Here is a 15,762-nt window from a genome sequence, read left to right on the forward strand (position 1 = left end):
CATGATGCTTTATAGTCTTGATTTTCATATATAAAAATGAAAATGCTGATTTTGTTTTAAGTCAGAAAGAATCCATAGTAAAGCTGGTTACAGATGGATGGGTGGCTGCCTGGCAATGGCTATATGTGACAGTGCAGCATGTACACATACATATTTCTATATTTAATATGTTTGTGCTACAGAGCGATGAGGGAGGAATGAGAACTCTACAGAGGAAGTGGACATCTTTTCTAAAGACCCGGGTTGTGTGTTCCATCCCAGAATATGGCTTCTATTTCAACATCTTGAAGAGTATCTACGTTTTGGACCAAGGAAGCTGGCAGAGCACCATATTCTATGGAGTGTTCATATCACAATGGTAAGTACATTCAGAAAATGGTGGCGATGTAACAAGCAAAGTAACACGTGATCTAGGCTGACACTTCAGTGCAGAACTGAAATATGAAACCGAGGCCCCGTCTGCCTGTTGAGGTGGATATAAAAGATCCCATGGCACTTTTTCCAAGAAGAGCAGGGGCCTTCTCCCAGTGTCTTGGCCAATATTCATCCCTCAACCAACACCACCAAAAACAGATTAGCTGGTTATTCATCTCATTGCTGTTTGTGAAAACTTGCCGTGCACGAATTGGCTTCCGTGTTTACCTACAAAAACAGCAATGACTACACTTCAAAAAGTAATTCACTGACTGAAAACCCTTTTGGGATATCCTGAGGATGTGATAAGGTGCTATATAAAAGCAAGTCCCTTTTTTAGTAGAGTTAGATTCAGTTCTAAACCCCAGTTCGAGCACAACTGAAATGAATGAAATGAGGTGAACGCAGGAATACTGTTCTGAGGACACCTGGATTTAATCCAGAAGAAGGACAATCCATTCACATTTGGGTGTCTAGGATGAATTCCACAGCAAATTAAATTTACAGGTAACCTTTGTAAGGCCTGACTCTGTTTTCTTTGTCACTTCCTATCTATTTTTTTCCTTCTCAAGGTCCTGATTCTATCCTCACAATCTAGAGGCCCATGATTGGTGTACCGGCACAGATGGATTAACGTTGCCGACACTAGTGTGATTCCCACCTGTGGTTACTCCAATTACACAAGAGCTTATGCCGTACCTTATTTTAAGCTATGTGGGAAATAGCCGCGATCTCTCCCATCAACTTCAAGGATGGCAGTTGGGGAGGGAAGAAAACTAAGAATGGGTGAAAGTTTGGAAACAAATCTGGATGTCCCCAGACTTGGGACAGTTTAGCAAAATGGGGCCAGATTCCATGGTTTGTTGGGTCCATGCTCGCATTCTGAATGTTTCTTTTGTCGCAACAGTACAAGGGAAACCCAGCCACTCGTTCTGTTTCAACCTGAGATGGAGGTGGACACTACACTTTTAGCAGTCCGGCCAGGTTTATTATGACTTGGCTCAGCTCAAATGGGAAGTTCTCTGTTCAGTGCTAGCCGGACGGCTAAAAGTGTAGTGTCCACCTCCATCTCAGGTTGAAACAGAACGACACTTTCAAAGAAAGAATGAATTTGTATTTATATCGCGCCTTTCACAACCTCAGGACGTCCCAAAGCTCTTTACAGCAAATTAAGTACTTTTGAAGTGTAGTCACAGTTGTAATGTAAGATCTGACGATAAGAAAGGGAGAGGGAAGGAGAGAAAGAATGAAAACAACAAAAAGAAACTTGTATTTATAAAATACCTTTCATGATCTCAAGACATCCCAAAGTGCTTTATAGCCAATGAAATACTTTTGAAGTATAGTCACTTTTACAGACCTATTTCCATGCAAGGCTTTTATGAGGAAACAACATACAGAAGGCAGCCATGTATGAAGTATATTCACTGACAAACGTGACTCTTTGACCACCAACCCTTGTCGCCTGTTGTATACTTTTCGATCCCCTCCTGAACGCATACATTTTAAATCCCTCTCCCCCACAAAATAATAATTCAGACCTCAAATACAGCAACCTTCATTCAAATAAAAGAGGGAGCTAACAGTTCAAATTCACCTAAAGTTTCCACACTCGGAGCTAGTTTGACAGGAAGCATACGGTAGATGTGTAGAAACCCGCACATATTTATGGTTAATTTCTCTAAACCCTGGCAATTTGTACAAGCGATTACAGATTTCCTGGGAAATATGGACGCACCTGCACAAATCACCATATGTACAGATTTCCTGCTGTACCAGCAACACTGCTGCACCGGCTAAGCGAGATTGAAAATAGTCTCCATGCATTTTGGTAAAGCTACCCCTTATCCACTGTATGCCGTCACATTTTCACCCTGCTCTCCCCCTGTATGGACACAATTCCCAGAGAGATGATAAAAGGCAGAACGTGCCTCGTGCCCCTCACCTCTGCCCCTTGAAGACCTTGCAATTCCTCATTCTTTAGACTATTAAAGGTTGTATCCTTCTTAACTGACTGTCACTTCTCACATCTGATAAAGAGGAAGACTAGGCAGAGTGCAGTGCTTGTGTTAAAAGAGTTCTCCCAAACCATGTGTAAACCAAGCATTGTCTGACTGTTGCACCTTTAAGCTGCAGTGCTCCTGCGATTCACATTTTCTTCTTATTGTATATTTTTTTACTGCTCGTTAAGGTGAGGGATGCTAGCACGGGAGAATGAATCACTTCTATTTCAGGCATCCAGTGTCAGTATTTCCAGATCAGGTTAGATGCAGAATAAAACTCTCTCTACTCTTCCCCCCCCAAAATATGCCTTAGCCTAAGCCTCAAAAGAGTACCCATCTACTATACCAGTATGCATTTTTCCAACTTTTGCACCAACCATCCTTGTGGCCTCTCTGAGTGACACTGCTAACTTACTGCCAGTTTTATGCTGTGTGCTCATGCTCGCTAGGAGATGGGTTGAGACTGAGACTGCCCAGAAGCACAGGGCTCTGACATCCAGCAGACAAAGGAGGTCTTCATCCCATCAGTCTGGGCTAGATTTGAACCCAAATCTCAGAGGTAAACAAATATGGTGCAAATCCATTGCACCACTCAGTCCTCCCATCTTTTTTGTGAGATTTTAGAATCAAATAAGAATTTTAAAGAAGAATAGAAAAGCAGAAATTTTTTAAAAGGTGAGAGACTAAGAAATGTTGGTATTCAGAGGGATTTGGGTGTCCTTGTACACGAATCACAGAAAGTTAACATGCAGGTACAGCAAGCAATTAGGAAGGCAAATAGTATGTTAGCCTTTATTGCAAGGGAGTTGGTGTATAAGAGTAAGGAGGTTTTGCTGCAATTATATAGGGTTCTGGTGAGACAACACCTGGAGTATTGTGTACAGTTTTGGTCTCCTTACCTAAGGAAGGATATACTTGCCTAGAAGGGGTGCAACGAAAATTCACTAGATTGATTCCTGGGATGAGAGGGTTGTCCTATGAGGAGAGATTGAGTAAAATGGGCCTGTATTCTCTGGAGTTTAGAAGAATGAGAGGTGATCTTATTGAAATGTATAAAATTCTTAGAGGGCTTGACAGAGTAGATGCTGAGAGGCTGTTTCCCCTGACTGGAGAGTCTAGAACTAGGGATCATAGTCTCAAGATAGGAGGGTCGGCCATTTAGGACCGAGATGAGGAAAGAAATTTTCACTCAGAGGGTTGTGAATCTTTGGAATCCTCTACCCCTGAGGGCTGTGGATGCTGAGTCATTGAGTATATTCAAGATTGAGATTGATAGATTTTTGGACTCTAAGGGAACCAAGGATAGGGCAGGAAAGTGGAGTTGAGGTAGAAGATCAGCCATGATCTTATTGAATGCCGGAACAGATTTGAGGGGCCGTATGACCGACTCCTGCTCCTATTTCTTATGTTCTTAAAAAACAAGACATTGTTAACATGACTGGTTTGCCAGATATTTAGGCCAAGATCCAGGAAAGCATGAACGGCTTACAAAATGCTGCTACCCTCTCCTGATCCAGTAACTAGGAATACTGTAAACAAAAGGCCCAGTAGAATTTATTGATCTTGAGTCACAAGACAGTTGAAAGTCAGCAAAACCAAACCTCAATCCATGCATTTGCCACAGTCACTTCAATAAAGTTAAACAGAAAACAGTTTGTAACGTGTTTTAGCCCGTTTAATAATTCTCTTCCCCTCGGCAGATTCTTGTTTCACTTTTAAAAAGAAATGTTGCTGGAAACCATGTTTTTATGTCTCTGTCCCTTTTGGAAGTGAAAAATCCCAACTATTTTATCATATCAAGCCCTCCCTCACCCCTCACCACTCCAAAAAGTATCTGTTAAGACTTTGTGTTCAGAGAATGTTCCTGCATTTACAGCTGTGGTTTGATTGTTATGGTTTTTAGAATGTATTCGCATGACCTTAGCTTGCTTGTGGTTTCATTGGAAGGAATTAAGATCATCCCTGGAACATTTCCCAACATGCCCTGAGTCATTTGACCGAATGTCATCGAGGAGAGACGGTGAAAGTGATTAAGAACGTGCATTCTTGTAGCTCCCGAGAGTATTTCGGCCTAAAGATGATTCCGAAAATTTCTGATGTAACGTCCAGCTAGTCTGATAGCTGCTGGCAGTCCTGTGCCCTGTCAGTGCTTTGTGGAGATAATAAGACGACACTATTCAGGGTAGGGTTGCCAACCCTCCAGGATTATCCTGGAGTCTCCAGGAATTAAAGATTAATCTCCTGGACACTGCTGCGAGCAAACCCAGGAGAAAAAATCATAAAGGAATTAAAAGAATTGTGTGTTTACTTTCAGTTTCTTTGAAAACCTTGTTTATTAGTTATAAAAAAATATTAGAGATGAGGGGAAGAAAGGCTGTTTGACTGGGCGGGGCTTGGAGGCAGGAGGACATGTGACATAACCTCCAGGAATACGTCCAACAGAGTTGGCAACTCTAGTTCAGGGATGGATTATACTTCCCTGGTTAGAGGAACATTCAATCATTACTTGGCTTACGCACAATAAAAGCACCGTTATAGGGATCGGGAAGAGAAACTCATCCATGGCTGAGCATGTTTTTTATTAAAATAAAGAGTCAACTTCCCTTACGCTCAGTAGATTGGTGAGTGTGATAAGAGAGGATGACCCCAGGGTTGATTCCTGGTCTGCATTGAGTTGTAATAGCGATGCTGCAAATGGCTGCAACAGCCCCGAGAGAAGCAGATGAAAAACAAGAATGAAATCCCTCTCCTGATCACCGTCCAGTGACCCCTGCGAGGAGGTAAGCACATGTGGATGTTTGACAAGGACAGAATCAGGTTCGACTGTGATGTTCTCTGTAACATCACTGTCCAATCTCACCAACTCTCACTGTCCAATCTCACCAACTCTCACTGTCCAATCTCACCGACTCTCACTGTCCACTCTCACTGTCCAATCTCACCAACTCTCATTGTCCAATCTCACCGACTCTCACTGTCCAATCTCACCGACACTCACTGTCCAATCTCACCGACTCTCACTGTCCAATCTCACCGACTCTCACTGTCCAATCTCACTCACTCTCACTGTCCAATCTCACCGACACTCACTGTCCAATCTCACCGACTCTCACTGTCCAATCTCACCGACTCTCACTGTCCAATCTCACCGACTCTCACTGTCCAATCTCACCGACACTCACTGTCCAATCTCACCGACTCTCACTGTCCAATCTCACCGACTCTCACTGTCCAATCTCACCGACTCTCACTGTCCAATCTCACCGACTCTCACTGTCCAATCTCACCGACTCTCACTGTCCAATCTCACCGACTCTCACTGTCCAATCTCACTCACTCTCACTGTCCAATCTCACTCACTCTCACTGTCCAATCTCACCGACTCTCACTGTCCAATCTCACCGACTCTCACTGTCCAATCTCACCGACTCTCACTGTCCAATCTCACCGACTCTCACTGTCCAATCTCACCGACTCTCACTGTCCAATCTCACCGACTCTCACTGTCCAATCTCACTCACTCTCACTGTCCAATCTCACCAACTCTCATTGTCCAATCTCACCGACTCTCACTGTCCACTCTCACTGTCCAATCTCACCAACTCTCATTGTCCAATCTCACCGACACTCACTGTCCAATCTCACCAACTCTCACTGTCCAATCTCACCGACTCTCACTGTCCAATCTCACCGACTCTCACTGTCCAATCTCACCGACTCTCACTGTCCAATCTCACCGACACTCACTGTCCAATCTCACCTACACTCACTGTCCAATCTCACTCACTCTCATTGTCCAATCTCACCGACTCTCACTGTCCAATCTCACCGACTCTCACTGTCCAATCTCACCGACTCTCACTGTCCAATCTCACCGACACTCACTGTCCAATCTCACCGACTCTCACTGTCCAATCTCACCGACTCTCACTGTCCAATCTCACCGACTCTCACTGTCCAATCTCACCGACTCTCACTGTCCAATCTCACCGACTCTCACTGTCCAATCTCACCGACTCTCACTGTCCAATCTCACTCACTCTCACTGTCCAATCTCACTCACTCTCACTGTCCAATCTCACCGACTCTCACTGTCCAATCTCACCGACTCTCACTGTCCAATCTCACCGACTCTCACTGTCCAATCTCACCGACTCTCACTGTCCAATCTCACCGACTCTCACTGTCCAATCTCACCGACTCTCACTGTCCAATCTCACTCACTCTCACTGTCCAATCTCACCAACTCTCATTGTCCAATCTCACCGACTCTCACTGTCCACTCTCACTGTCCAATCTCACCAACTCTCATTGTCCAATCTCACCGACACTCACTGTCCAATCTCACCAACTCTCACTGTCCAATCTCACCGACTCTCACTGTCCAATCTCACCGACTCTCACTGTCCAATCTCACCGACTCTCACTGTCCAATCTCACCGACACTCACTGTCCAATCTCACCTACACTCACTGTCCAATCTCACTCACTCTCATTGTCCAATCTCACCGACTCTCACTGTCCAATCTCACCGACTCTCACTGTCCAATCTCACCGACTCTCACTGTCCAATCTCACCGACTCTCACTGTCCAATCTCACCGACACTCACTGTCCAATCTCACCTACACTCACTGTCCAATCTCACTCACTCTCATTGTCCAATCTCACCGACTCTCACTGTCCAATCTCACCGACTCTCACTGTCCAATCTCACCGACACTCACTGTCCAATCTCACCGACACTCACTGTCCAATCTCACCGACTCTCACTGTCCAATCTCACCAACTCTCATTGTCCAATCTCACCGACACTCACTGTCCAATCTCACCAACTCTCACTGTCCAATCTCACCGACTCTCACTGTCCAATCTCACCGACTCTCACTGTCCAATCTCACCGACTCTCACTGTCCAATCTCACCGACACTCACTGTCCAATCTCACCTACACTCACTGTCCAATCTCACTCACTCTCATTGTCCAATCTCACCGACTCTCACTGTCCAATCTCACCGACTCTCACTGTCCAATCTCACCGACTCTCACTGTCCAATCTCACCGACTCTCACTGTCCAATCTCACCGACTCTCACTGTCCAATCTCACTCACTCTCATTGTCCAATCTCACCGACTCTCACTGTCCAATCTCACCGACTCTCACTGTCCAATCTCGCCGACTCTCACTGTCCAATCTCACCAACACTCACTGTCCAATCTCACCGACTCTCACTGTCCAATCTCACCGACTCTCACTGTCCAATCTCACCGACTCTCACTGTCCAATCTCACCTACACTCACTGTCCAATCTCGCCGACTCTCACTGTCCAATCTCACCGACACTCACTGTCCAATCTCACCGACTCTCACTGTCCAATCTCACCGACACTCACTGTCCAATCTCGCCGACTCTCACTGTCCAATCTCACCGACTCTCACTGTCCAATCTCACCGACTCTCACTGTCCAATCTCACCGACTCTCACTGTCCAATCTCACCGACTCTCACTGTCCAATCTCACCGACTCTCACTGTCCAATCTCACCGACACTCACTGTCCAATCTCACCTACACTCACTGTCCAATCTCACTCACTCTCACTGTCCAATCTCACCGACACTCACTGTCCAATCTCACTCACTCTCACTGTCCAATCTCACCGACTCTCACTGTCCAATCTCGCCGACTCTCACTGTCCAATCTCACCGACTCTCACTGTCCAATCTCACCGACTCTCACTGTCCAATCTCACCGACTCTCACTGTCCAATCTCACCGACTCTCACTGTCCAATCTCACCGACTCTCACTGTCCAATCTCACCTACACTCACTGTCCAATCTCACTCACTCTCATTGTCCAATCTCACCGACTCTCACTGTCCAATCTCACCGACTCTCACTGTCCAATCTCGCCGACTCTCACTGTCCAATCTCACCAACACTCACTGTCCAATCTCACCGACTCTCACTGTCCAATCTCACCGACTCTCACTGTCCAATCTCACCAACACTCACTGTCCAATCTCACCGACACTCACTGTCCAATCTCACCGACTCTCACTGTCCAATCTCACCGACTCTCACTGTCCAATCTCACCGACTCTCACTGTCCAATCTCACCGACACTCACTGTCCAATCTCACCGACTCTCACTGTCCAATCTCACCGACTCTCACTGTCCAATCTCACCGACTCTCACTGTCCAATCTCACCGACACTCACTGTCCAATCTCACCTACACTCACTGTCCAATCTCACTCACTCTCACTGTCCAATCTCACCGACACTCACTGTCCAATCTCACTCACTCTCACTGTCCAATCTCACCGACTCTCACTGTCCAATCTCACCTACACTCACTGTCCAATCTCGCCGACTCTCACTGTCCAATCTCACCGACTCTCACTGTCCAATCTCACCGACTCTCACTGTCCAATCTCACCGACTCTCACTGTCCAATCTCACCGACTCTCACTGTCCAATCTCACCGACTCTCACTGTCCAATCTCACCGACTCTCACTGTCCAATCTCACCGACACTCACTGTCCAATCTCACCGACTCTCACTGTCCAATCTCACCGACTCTCACTGTCCAATCTCACTCACTCTCACTGTCCAATCTCACCGACACTCACTGTCCAATCTCACCGACTCTCACTGTCCAATCTCACCGACTCTCACTGTCCAATCTCACCGACTCTCACTGTCCAATCTCACCGACTCTCACTGTCCAATCTCACCGACACTCACTGTCCAATCTCACCTACACTCACTGTCCAATCTCACTCACTCTCACTGTCCAATCTCACCGACACTCACTGTCCAATCTCACTCACTCTCACTGTCCAATCTCACCGACTCTCACTGTCCAATCTCACCGATTCTCACTGTCCAATCTCACCGACACTCACTGTCCAATCTCACCGACTCTCACTGTCCAATCTCACCGACTCTCACTGTCCAATCTCACTCACTCTCACTGTCCAATCTCACCGACACTCACTGTCCAATCTCACCGACTCTCACTGTCCAATCTCACCGACTCTCACTGTCCAATCTCACCGACTCTCACTGTCCAATCTCACCGACTCTCACTGTCCAATCTCACCGACACTCACTGTCCAATCTCACCTACACTCACTGTCCAATCTCACTCACTCTCACTGTCCAATCTCACCGACACTCACTGTCCAATCTCACTCACTCTCACTGTCCAATCTCACCGACTCTCACTGTCCAATCTCACCTACACTCACTGTCCAATCTCGCCGACTCTCACTGTCCAATCTCACCGACTCTCACTGTCCAATCTCACCGACTCTCACTGTCCAATCTCACCGACTCTCACTGTCCAATCTCACCGACTCTCACTGTCCAATCTCACCGACTCTCACTGTCCAATCTCACCGACTCTCACTGTCCAATCTCACCGACACTCACTGTCCAATCTCACCGACTCTCACTGTCCAATCTCACCGACTCTCACTGTCCAATCTCACTCACTCTCACTGTCCAATCTCACCGACTCTCACTGTCCAATCTCACCGACTCTCACTGTCCAATCTCACCGATTCTCACTGTCCAATCTCACCGACTCTCACTGTCCAATCTCACCGACTCTCACTGTCCAATCTCACTCACTCTCACTGTCCAATCTCACTCACTCTCACTGTCCAATCTCACTCACTCTCACTGTCCAATCTCACCGACTCTCACTGTCCAATCTCACCGACTCTCACTGTCCAATCTCACCGACTCTCACTGTCCAATCTCACCGACACTCACTGTCCAATCTCACCGACTCTCACTGTCCAATCTCACCGACACTCACTGTCCAATCTCACCTACACTCACTGTCCAATCTCACCGACTCTCACTGTCCAATCTCACCGACACTCACTGTCCAATCTCACCTACACTCACTGTCCAATCTCACCGACACTCACTGTCCAATCTCACCGACTCTCACTGTCCAATCTCACCGACTCTCATTGTCCAATCTCACCGACTCTCACTGTCCAATCTCACCGATACTCACTGTCCAATCTCACCGACTCTCACTGTCCAATCTCACCGACTCTCACTGTCCAATCTCACCGACTCTCACTGTCCAATCTCACTCACTCTCACTGTCCAATCTCACCGATACTCACTGTCCAATCTCACCGACTCTCACTGTCCAATCTCACCGACTCTCACTGTCCAATCTCACCGACTCTCACTGTCCAATCTCACCGACTCTCACTGTCCAATCTCACTCACTCTCACTGTCCAATCTCACCGATACTCACTGTCCAATCTCACCGACTCTCACTGTCCAATCTCACTCACTCTCACTGTCCAATCTCACCGATACTCACTGTCCAATCTCACCGACTCTCATTGTCCAATCTCACCGACTCTCACTGTCCAATCTCACCGATACTCACTGTCCAATCTCACCGACTCTCACTGTCCAATCTCACCGATACTCACTGTCCAATCTCACCGACTCTCACTGTCCAATCTCACTCACTCTCACTGTCCAATCTCACCGATACTCACTGTCCAATCTCACCGACTCTCACTGTCCAATCTCACCGACTCTCACTGTCCAATCTCACCGACTCTCACTGTCCAATCTCACTCACTCCCACTGTCCAATCTCACCGACACTCACTGTCAAATCTCACCTACACTCACTGTCCAATCTCACCGACTCTCACTGTCCAATCTCACCGACTCTCACTGTCCAATCTCACCGACTCTCACTGTCCAATCTCACCGACTCTCACTGTCCAATCTCACCGACTCTCACTGTCCAATCTCACCGACTCTCACTGTCCAATCTCACCGACTCTCACTGTCCAATCTCACTCGCACTCACTGTCCAATCTCACTCGCACTCACTGTCCAATCTCACTCGCACTCACTGTCCAATCTCACTCGCACTCACTGTCCAATCTCACTGGCACTCACTGTCCAATCTCACTGGCACTCACTGTCCAATCTCACTCGCACTCACTGTCCAATCTCACTCGCACTCACTGTCCAATCTCACTCGCACTCACTGTCCAAGCTCACACTTGAAGAGTGGCCACTTGTGTGAGGATCCCAGGACTGTCAGCACCCAGTGCAACCATATCTCAGCAAGAATCAGCATCTTCATGAGAGATGGGGGGAGGACAGTGGAGGGAGAAAAGAACATCATTCTCGCAACACCCAGTCGGCCTTTTGAACTGGACACTAAAGAGGTACCAGCTCATATCAGAAATATGCGGCTAATGCAGCATCTCAACGAGGATTCTCAGTAAGTCAGATTGTCTCATTTGGTTTACAACAGGGACGGGGAAAACAAAACGTAAAATAAAAAAAAAAATTCATGGGAGCACATGGCAGACTTGTCAGCACCTGAAAGAAAAAGACGGGTTAACATTTCGGGTGGGACCTTGAATCAGAACTGGTGCTGGGTCTTCTTCAGAATCAATTTTGACAAAGGGTCTCCACCCAGAATGTGAACCTATCTCCCTCTTTCTGATGCTGACCGCCCCGCTGTGTGTTTCCAGCTGTTTCTGTTTTTATTTCAGATTTCGTGCCCGAGGATTTTCTTTTTATCTCTATTCAGGAATTATTCCTGATATAGGGGTATACAATACAAATGCTTTCAATAACAATTTAAAAGACATGAAAGTAGAGAACAGCCATGGGGTTAATCGCTAGTGTCAGAAGGCTAAGTAAATTGGGCTCTTCAACCTTGAAAGGTAGCTGAGAATGGAGTTCGTAGAAGTACGTAAAATAATAAATGGTGTATTTAAAGTAAATCTCAAAAGCAACTTCAGATCAAGCCATGACAGGACAGGGGGGACTCATGCCCAAACTAGTGAAAGACAAATTTAGAATTGAAAGTTCCTCTTCATGGAAGGAGTGATCAGTAAGTAGAATGGATTATTACATTGAGGTGTTCACCTCTTCGACCCCAAGCCAATGTTTGGAGCAGCAGCGAGGGAGGAAAGTGCTTATAAGTCAACTCTCCAACCCGTGCTTTGGATCATCTCACTACCAAATTTGGTTTAAGTTTTGTTCAATGAATTGCTCGTTTGAAAGAAAGAAAGAACTTGCATTTATATAGTGCCTTTCACAACCTCAGGACGTCCCAAAGTGCTTTGCAGCCAATGATGTACTTTTTGAAGTGTAGCCACTGTTGTAATGTAGGAAACACGACAGCCAATTTGCACACAGCAAGATCCCACAAACAGCAATGTGATAACGACCAGATAATCTGTCTTAGTGATGTTGGTTGAGGAATAAATATTGGCTAGGGCACCGGGAATAACTCCCCTGCTCTACTTCAAAATAGTGCCATGGGATCTTTTATGTCCACCTGAGAGGGCAGGCGGGCCCTCAGTTTAATGTCTCATTCAAAAGACGCCACCTCTGACAGTGCAGCACTCCCTCAGTACTGGCATTGGAGTGTCAGCCTAGATTTTGTGCTCAAGTCTCTGGAGTGGGGCTTGAATCCACAACCTTCTGACTCAGAGACGAGGCACAAGTCAGGAGTGTGATGGAATACTCTCCACTTGCTTGGATGAGTGCAGCTGCAACAACACTCAAGAAGCTCGACACCATCCAGGACAAAGCAGCCCGCTTGATTGGCACCCCATCCACCACCCTAAACATTCACTCCCTTCACCACCGGCGCACAGTGGCTGCAGTGTGTACCATCCACAGGATGCACTGCAGCAACTCGCCAAGGCTTCTTCGACAGCACCTCCCAAACCCGCGACCTCTACCACCTAGAAGGACAAGAGCAGCAGGCACATGGGAATAACACCACCTGCACGTTCCCCTCCAAGTCACACACCATCCCGACTTGGAAATATATCGCCGTTCCTTCATCGTCGCTGTGCCAAAATCCTGGAACTCCCTTCCTAACAGCACTGTGGGAGAACCTTCACCACACGGACTGCAGCGGTTCATGAAGGCGGCTCACCACCACCTTCTCAAGGGCAATGAGGGATGGGCAATAAATGCCGGCCTGACCAGCGACGCCCACATCCCATGAACGAATTTAAAAAAAGTGCTGCAAACTGAGCAACGGCTGTGGGGAGAAAGGGGATGGGGGGGTGGGGAACAATAATTTCTTTCTGAATGGATGAACTAGGATGAGCCAAATGATCGCCTCTGTATGTATCTTGTGTCCTTTTGAAGATGCAAATGCAGTTCTTTATTCACTGACCTTCGTAGAGCTTGACGATTGGTGAGAGATTTATTGCATCGTTAAATTGAAACTTATTTGTGAAAATCTTGTGACCCATTCAGTGGACTTTATTGTTTGCGTAAGCCGGATCACGTGTACACAACTTTCCTCTTTGCAGTTTTATAAAAAAAATTATTTCCAGTTAGTGAAAGAATCGGGTTTATATTAAAAAAACAAAGGAAGATCACACCGGTAGAGTAAAACCAAAGATCATCAAAGCAGGGATTTTTTTCCAGTCTCTAATGACTGTAAGCGAATGCTTGAATAATTTTGACATTTGACAGCGACTTGATGCAAATTCTCTGATGTCCTCACTGTGCAGTAATCGTATGTCAGCAAGTCAGTTCTCCACGTGGTTACTTATTTTTGTTCTCTGGCCATGAATAGCAAAGTAGGGATAATTCCTACCCGTGAAGTATCACTTAGCTGTCAGTAGTGATGGCCATTTAATTTGTTGAGATTCCATGGGGAATGGCCAAGGTTATAGTGCAGAGCAATACCAAGGTTGCAAGGCGTAGGAGAGAGGATGAGATGAATCAAGAATCCAATCACTGCGACGCCCAAGCTCAGTTAAGATCCTGGCGATGACATGGAATAACCGGTGCTGCATGGGCATGGTCTGAGAGAGAGCTCAGTGCCTTTGAACCCGTACATCAACAGGAGAGAAGAATGTTATGGTAGGCAAATTCTACCCTTTAAGCCTTTTGTATCAGCTGTGGCTCAGTTGGTAGCACTCTCGTCTCTGAGTCAGAAGGTTACGGGTTCAAGTCCCAGTCCAGAGGCTTGAGCATGAAATCCAGGCTGACATGCCCAGTGCAGTACTGAGGGACTGCTGTACAGTTGGGGCTGCTGTCTTTCGGATGAGACGTTAAACTGAGTCCCCTTCTGCCCTCTCAGTTGGACGTAAAAGATCCCATGGCACTATTTAGAAGATGAGCAGGGCATTTATCCCTCGACCAACACCTATAAACAGATTATCTGGTCATTATCTCATTGCTGTTTGTGGGATCTTGCTGTGCGCAAATTGGCTGCCGCGTTTCCTACATTACAACAGTGACCACACTTCAGAAGTACTTCATTGGCTGTAAAGCGTTTTGAGACTGTGGTCGTGAAGGGAGCTATATAAATGCCAGTCTTTCTTTTATTCCACTTGTGCTACGGTTTCCACAGCAAGTCTGTCAGCTGTCATTCCATCAATGTCATGTTTAATAAATGAATGGAGAAAGTTTTGGAGTGTCAGTGTAGCCACATGTAACTGTGATGCTACACAGCTACCTATATTGTGCAGCTGGATGAACAAATCCATCAGAGTTGAACTGTTGCCAGTACTTGTTAAACTCAAGCTCAAAATGGAATCCTATGGAGAGACTCAACCAGGGACTGTCCTTTTGAATTGAACTTGAAGACTCCAGTGAATAATAATACCTTCATTATGTTTTCTGTCTGCTTTTTAACCAGAGGGAGCGAGATTATGCCTGACGGATGAAGCATTGCAGTTATATATAATGTGAACTAAAATCTGGTTAGTCAGGCATATGATTGCAGCCCAAAGGGGTAACGCAACAATCAAATCATGTTATTTGATGTGCACTTTGTTGATAATTGGGGTGAAGTGTTGGAACGAAATGAAATTTCATTGTAGTCATTGGCTACGAGTCATGCATTGTAACTACCAATGGCAATTGGTGATTGTTGAAGAGTAATTTTAGTGTAAGTAAAAAATAGTTTGGCTTCCTCACTGGCTCAATTGGTAAATGCACCGTCCAATGTGGAACTAAGTCATAGGAAGGTCCCAGGTTTGATCACTGGTTGTGGCTGAGTTAGTTATTCTTAACTAGCCGCTATCTTTGGCCCTATGCCCCCAGAGGGCGGAGTAGGGAGGGGGGGCATAAAATGGATCAGCTCCTGATTGCTATCCAGTAGTCCCCGGCTGGGAAATGCTGAAATGGGAACATTAGGTTAGGGCAGGATTTGGCGTGGCTGTGTTGCATCCCGCGGTTGAATAGCCAGTGACATTCTAGGGAAAATTCACCGATCCCGCACTCGCAGCAGGGAGCCACGGAGGAAGGGAGCTTCGGTCAGAGGTAGACTCCGACGCTGTAGAGTCGA

At 46.4% G+C, this 15,762-nt stretch overlaps 1 protein-coding gene across 4 annotated transcripts in view; it reads left to right on the top strand.

The window, feature by feature from the left end:
• The window catches only part of sema4gb (sema domain, immunoglobulin domain (Ig), transmembrane domain (TM) and short cytoplasmic domain, (semaphorin) 4Gb), a 164,426-nt gene that overhangs the window by 106,942 nt on the left and 41,722 nt on the right, over nt 1-15,762 (top strand). For all 4 annotated transcript variants that reach the window (XR_010966666.1, XR_010966665.1, XM_068002086.1 and 1 more), the window contains one exon: nt 183-358. Coding sequence is in view for 2 of the 4 variants with exons in the window: in XM_068002086.1 (XP_067858187.1) it covers nt 183-358 (176 nt within the window). In the remaining 2 variants the exon portion in view is untranslated. The remainder of the gene's footprint in view (nt 1-182; nt 359-15,762) is intronic.

The sequence above is a fragment of the Heptranchias perlo genome, chromosome 21, assembly GCF_035084215.1.
Source record: "Heptranchias perlo isolate sHepPer1 chromosome 21, sHepPer1.hap1, whole genome shotgun sequence".
Classification (NCBI taxonomy): Eukaryota; Metazoa; Chordata; class Chondrichthyes; order Hexanchiformes; family Hexanchidae; genus Heptranchias; species Heptranchias perlo.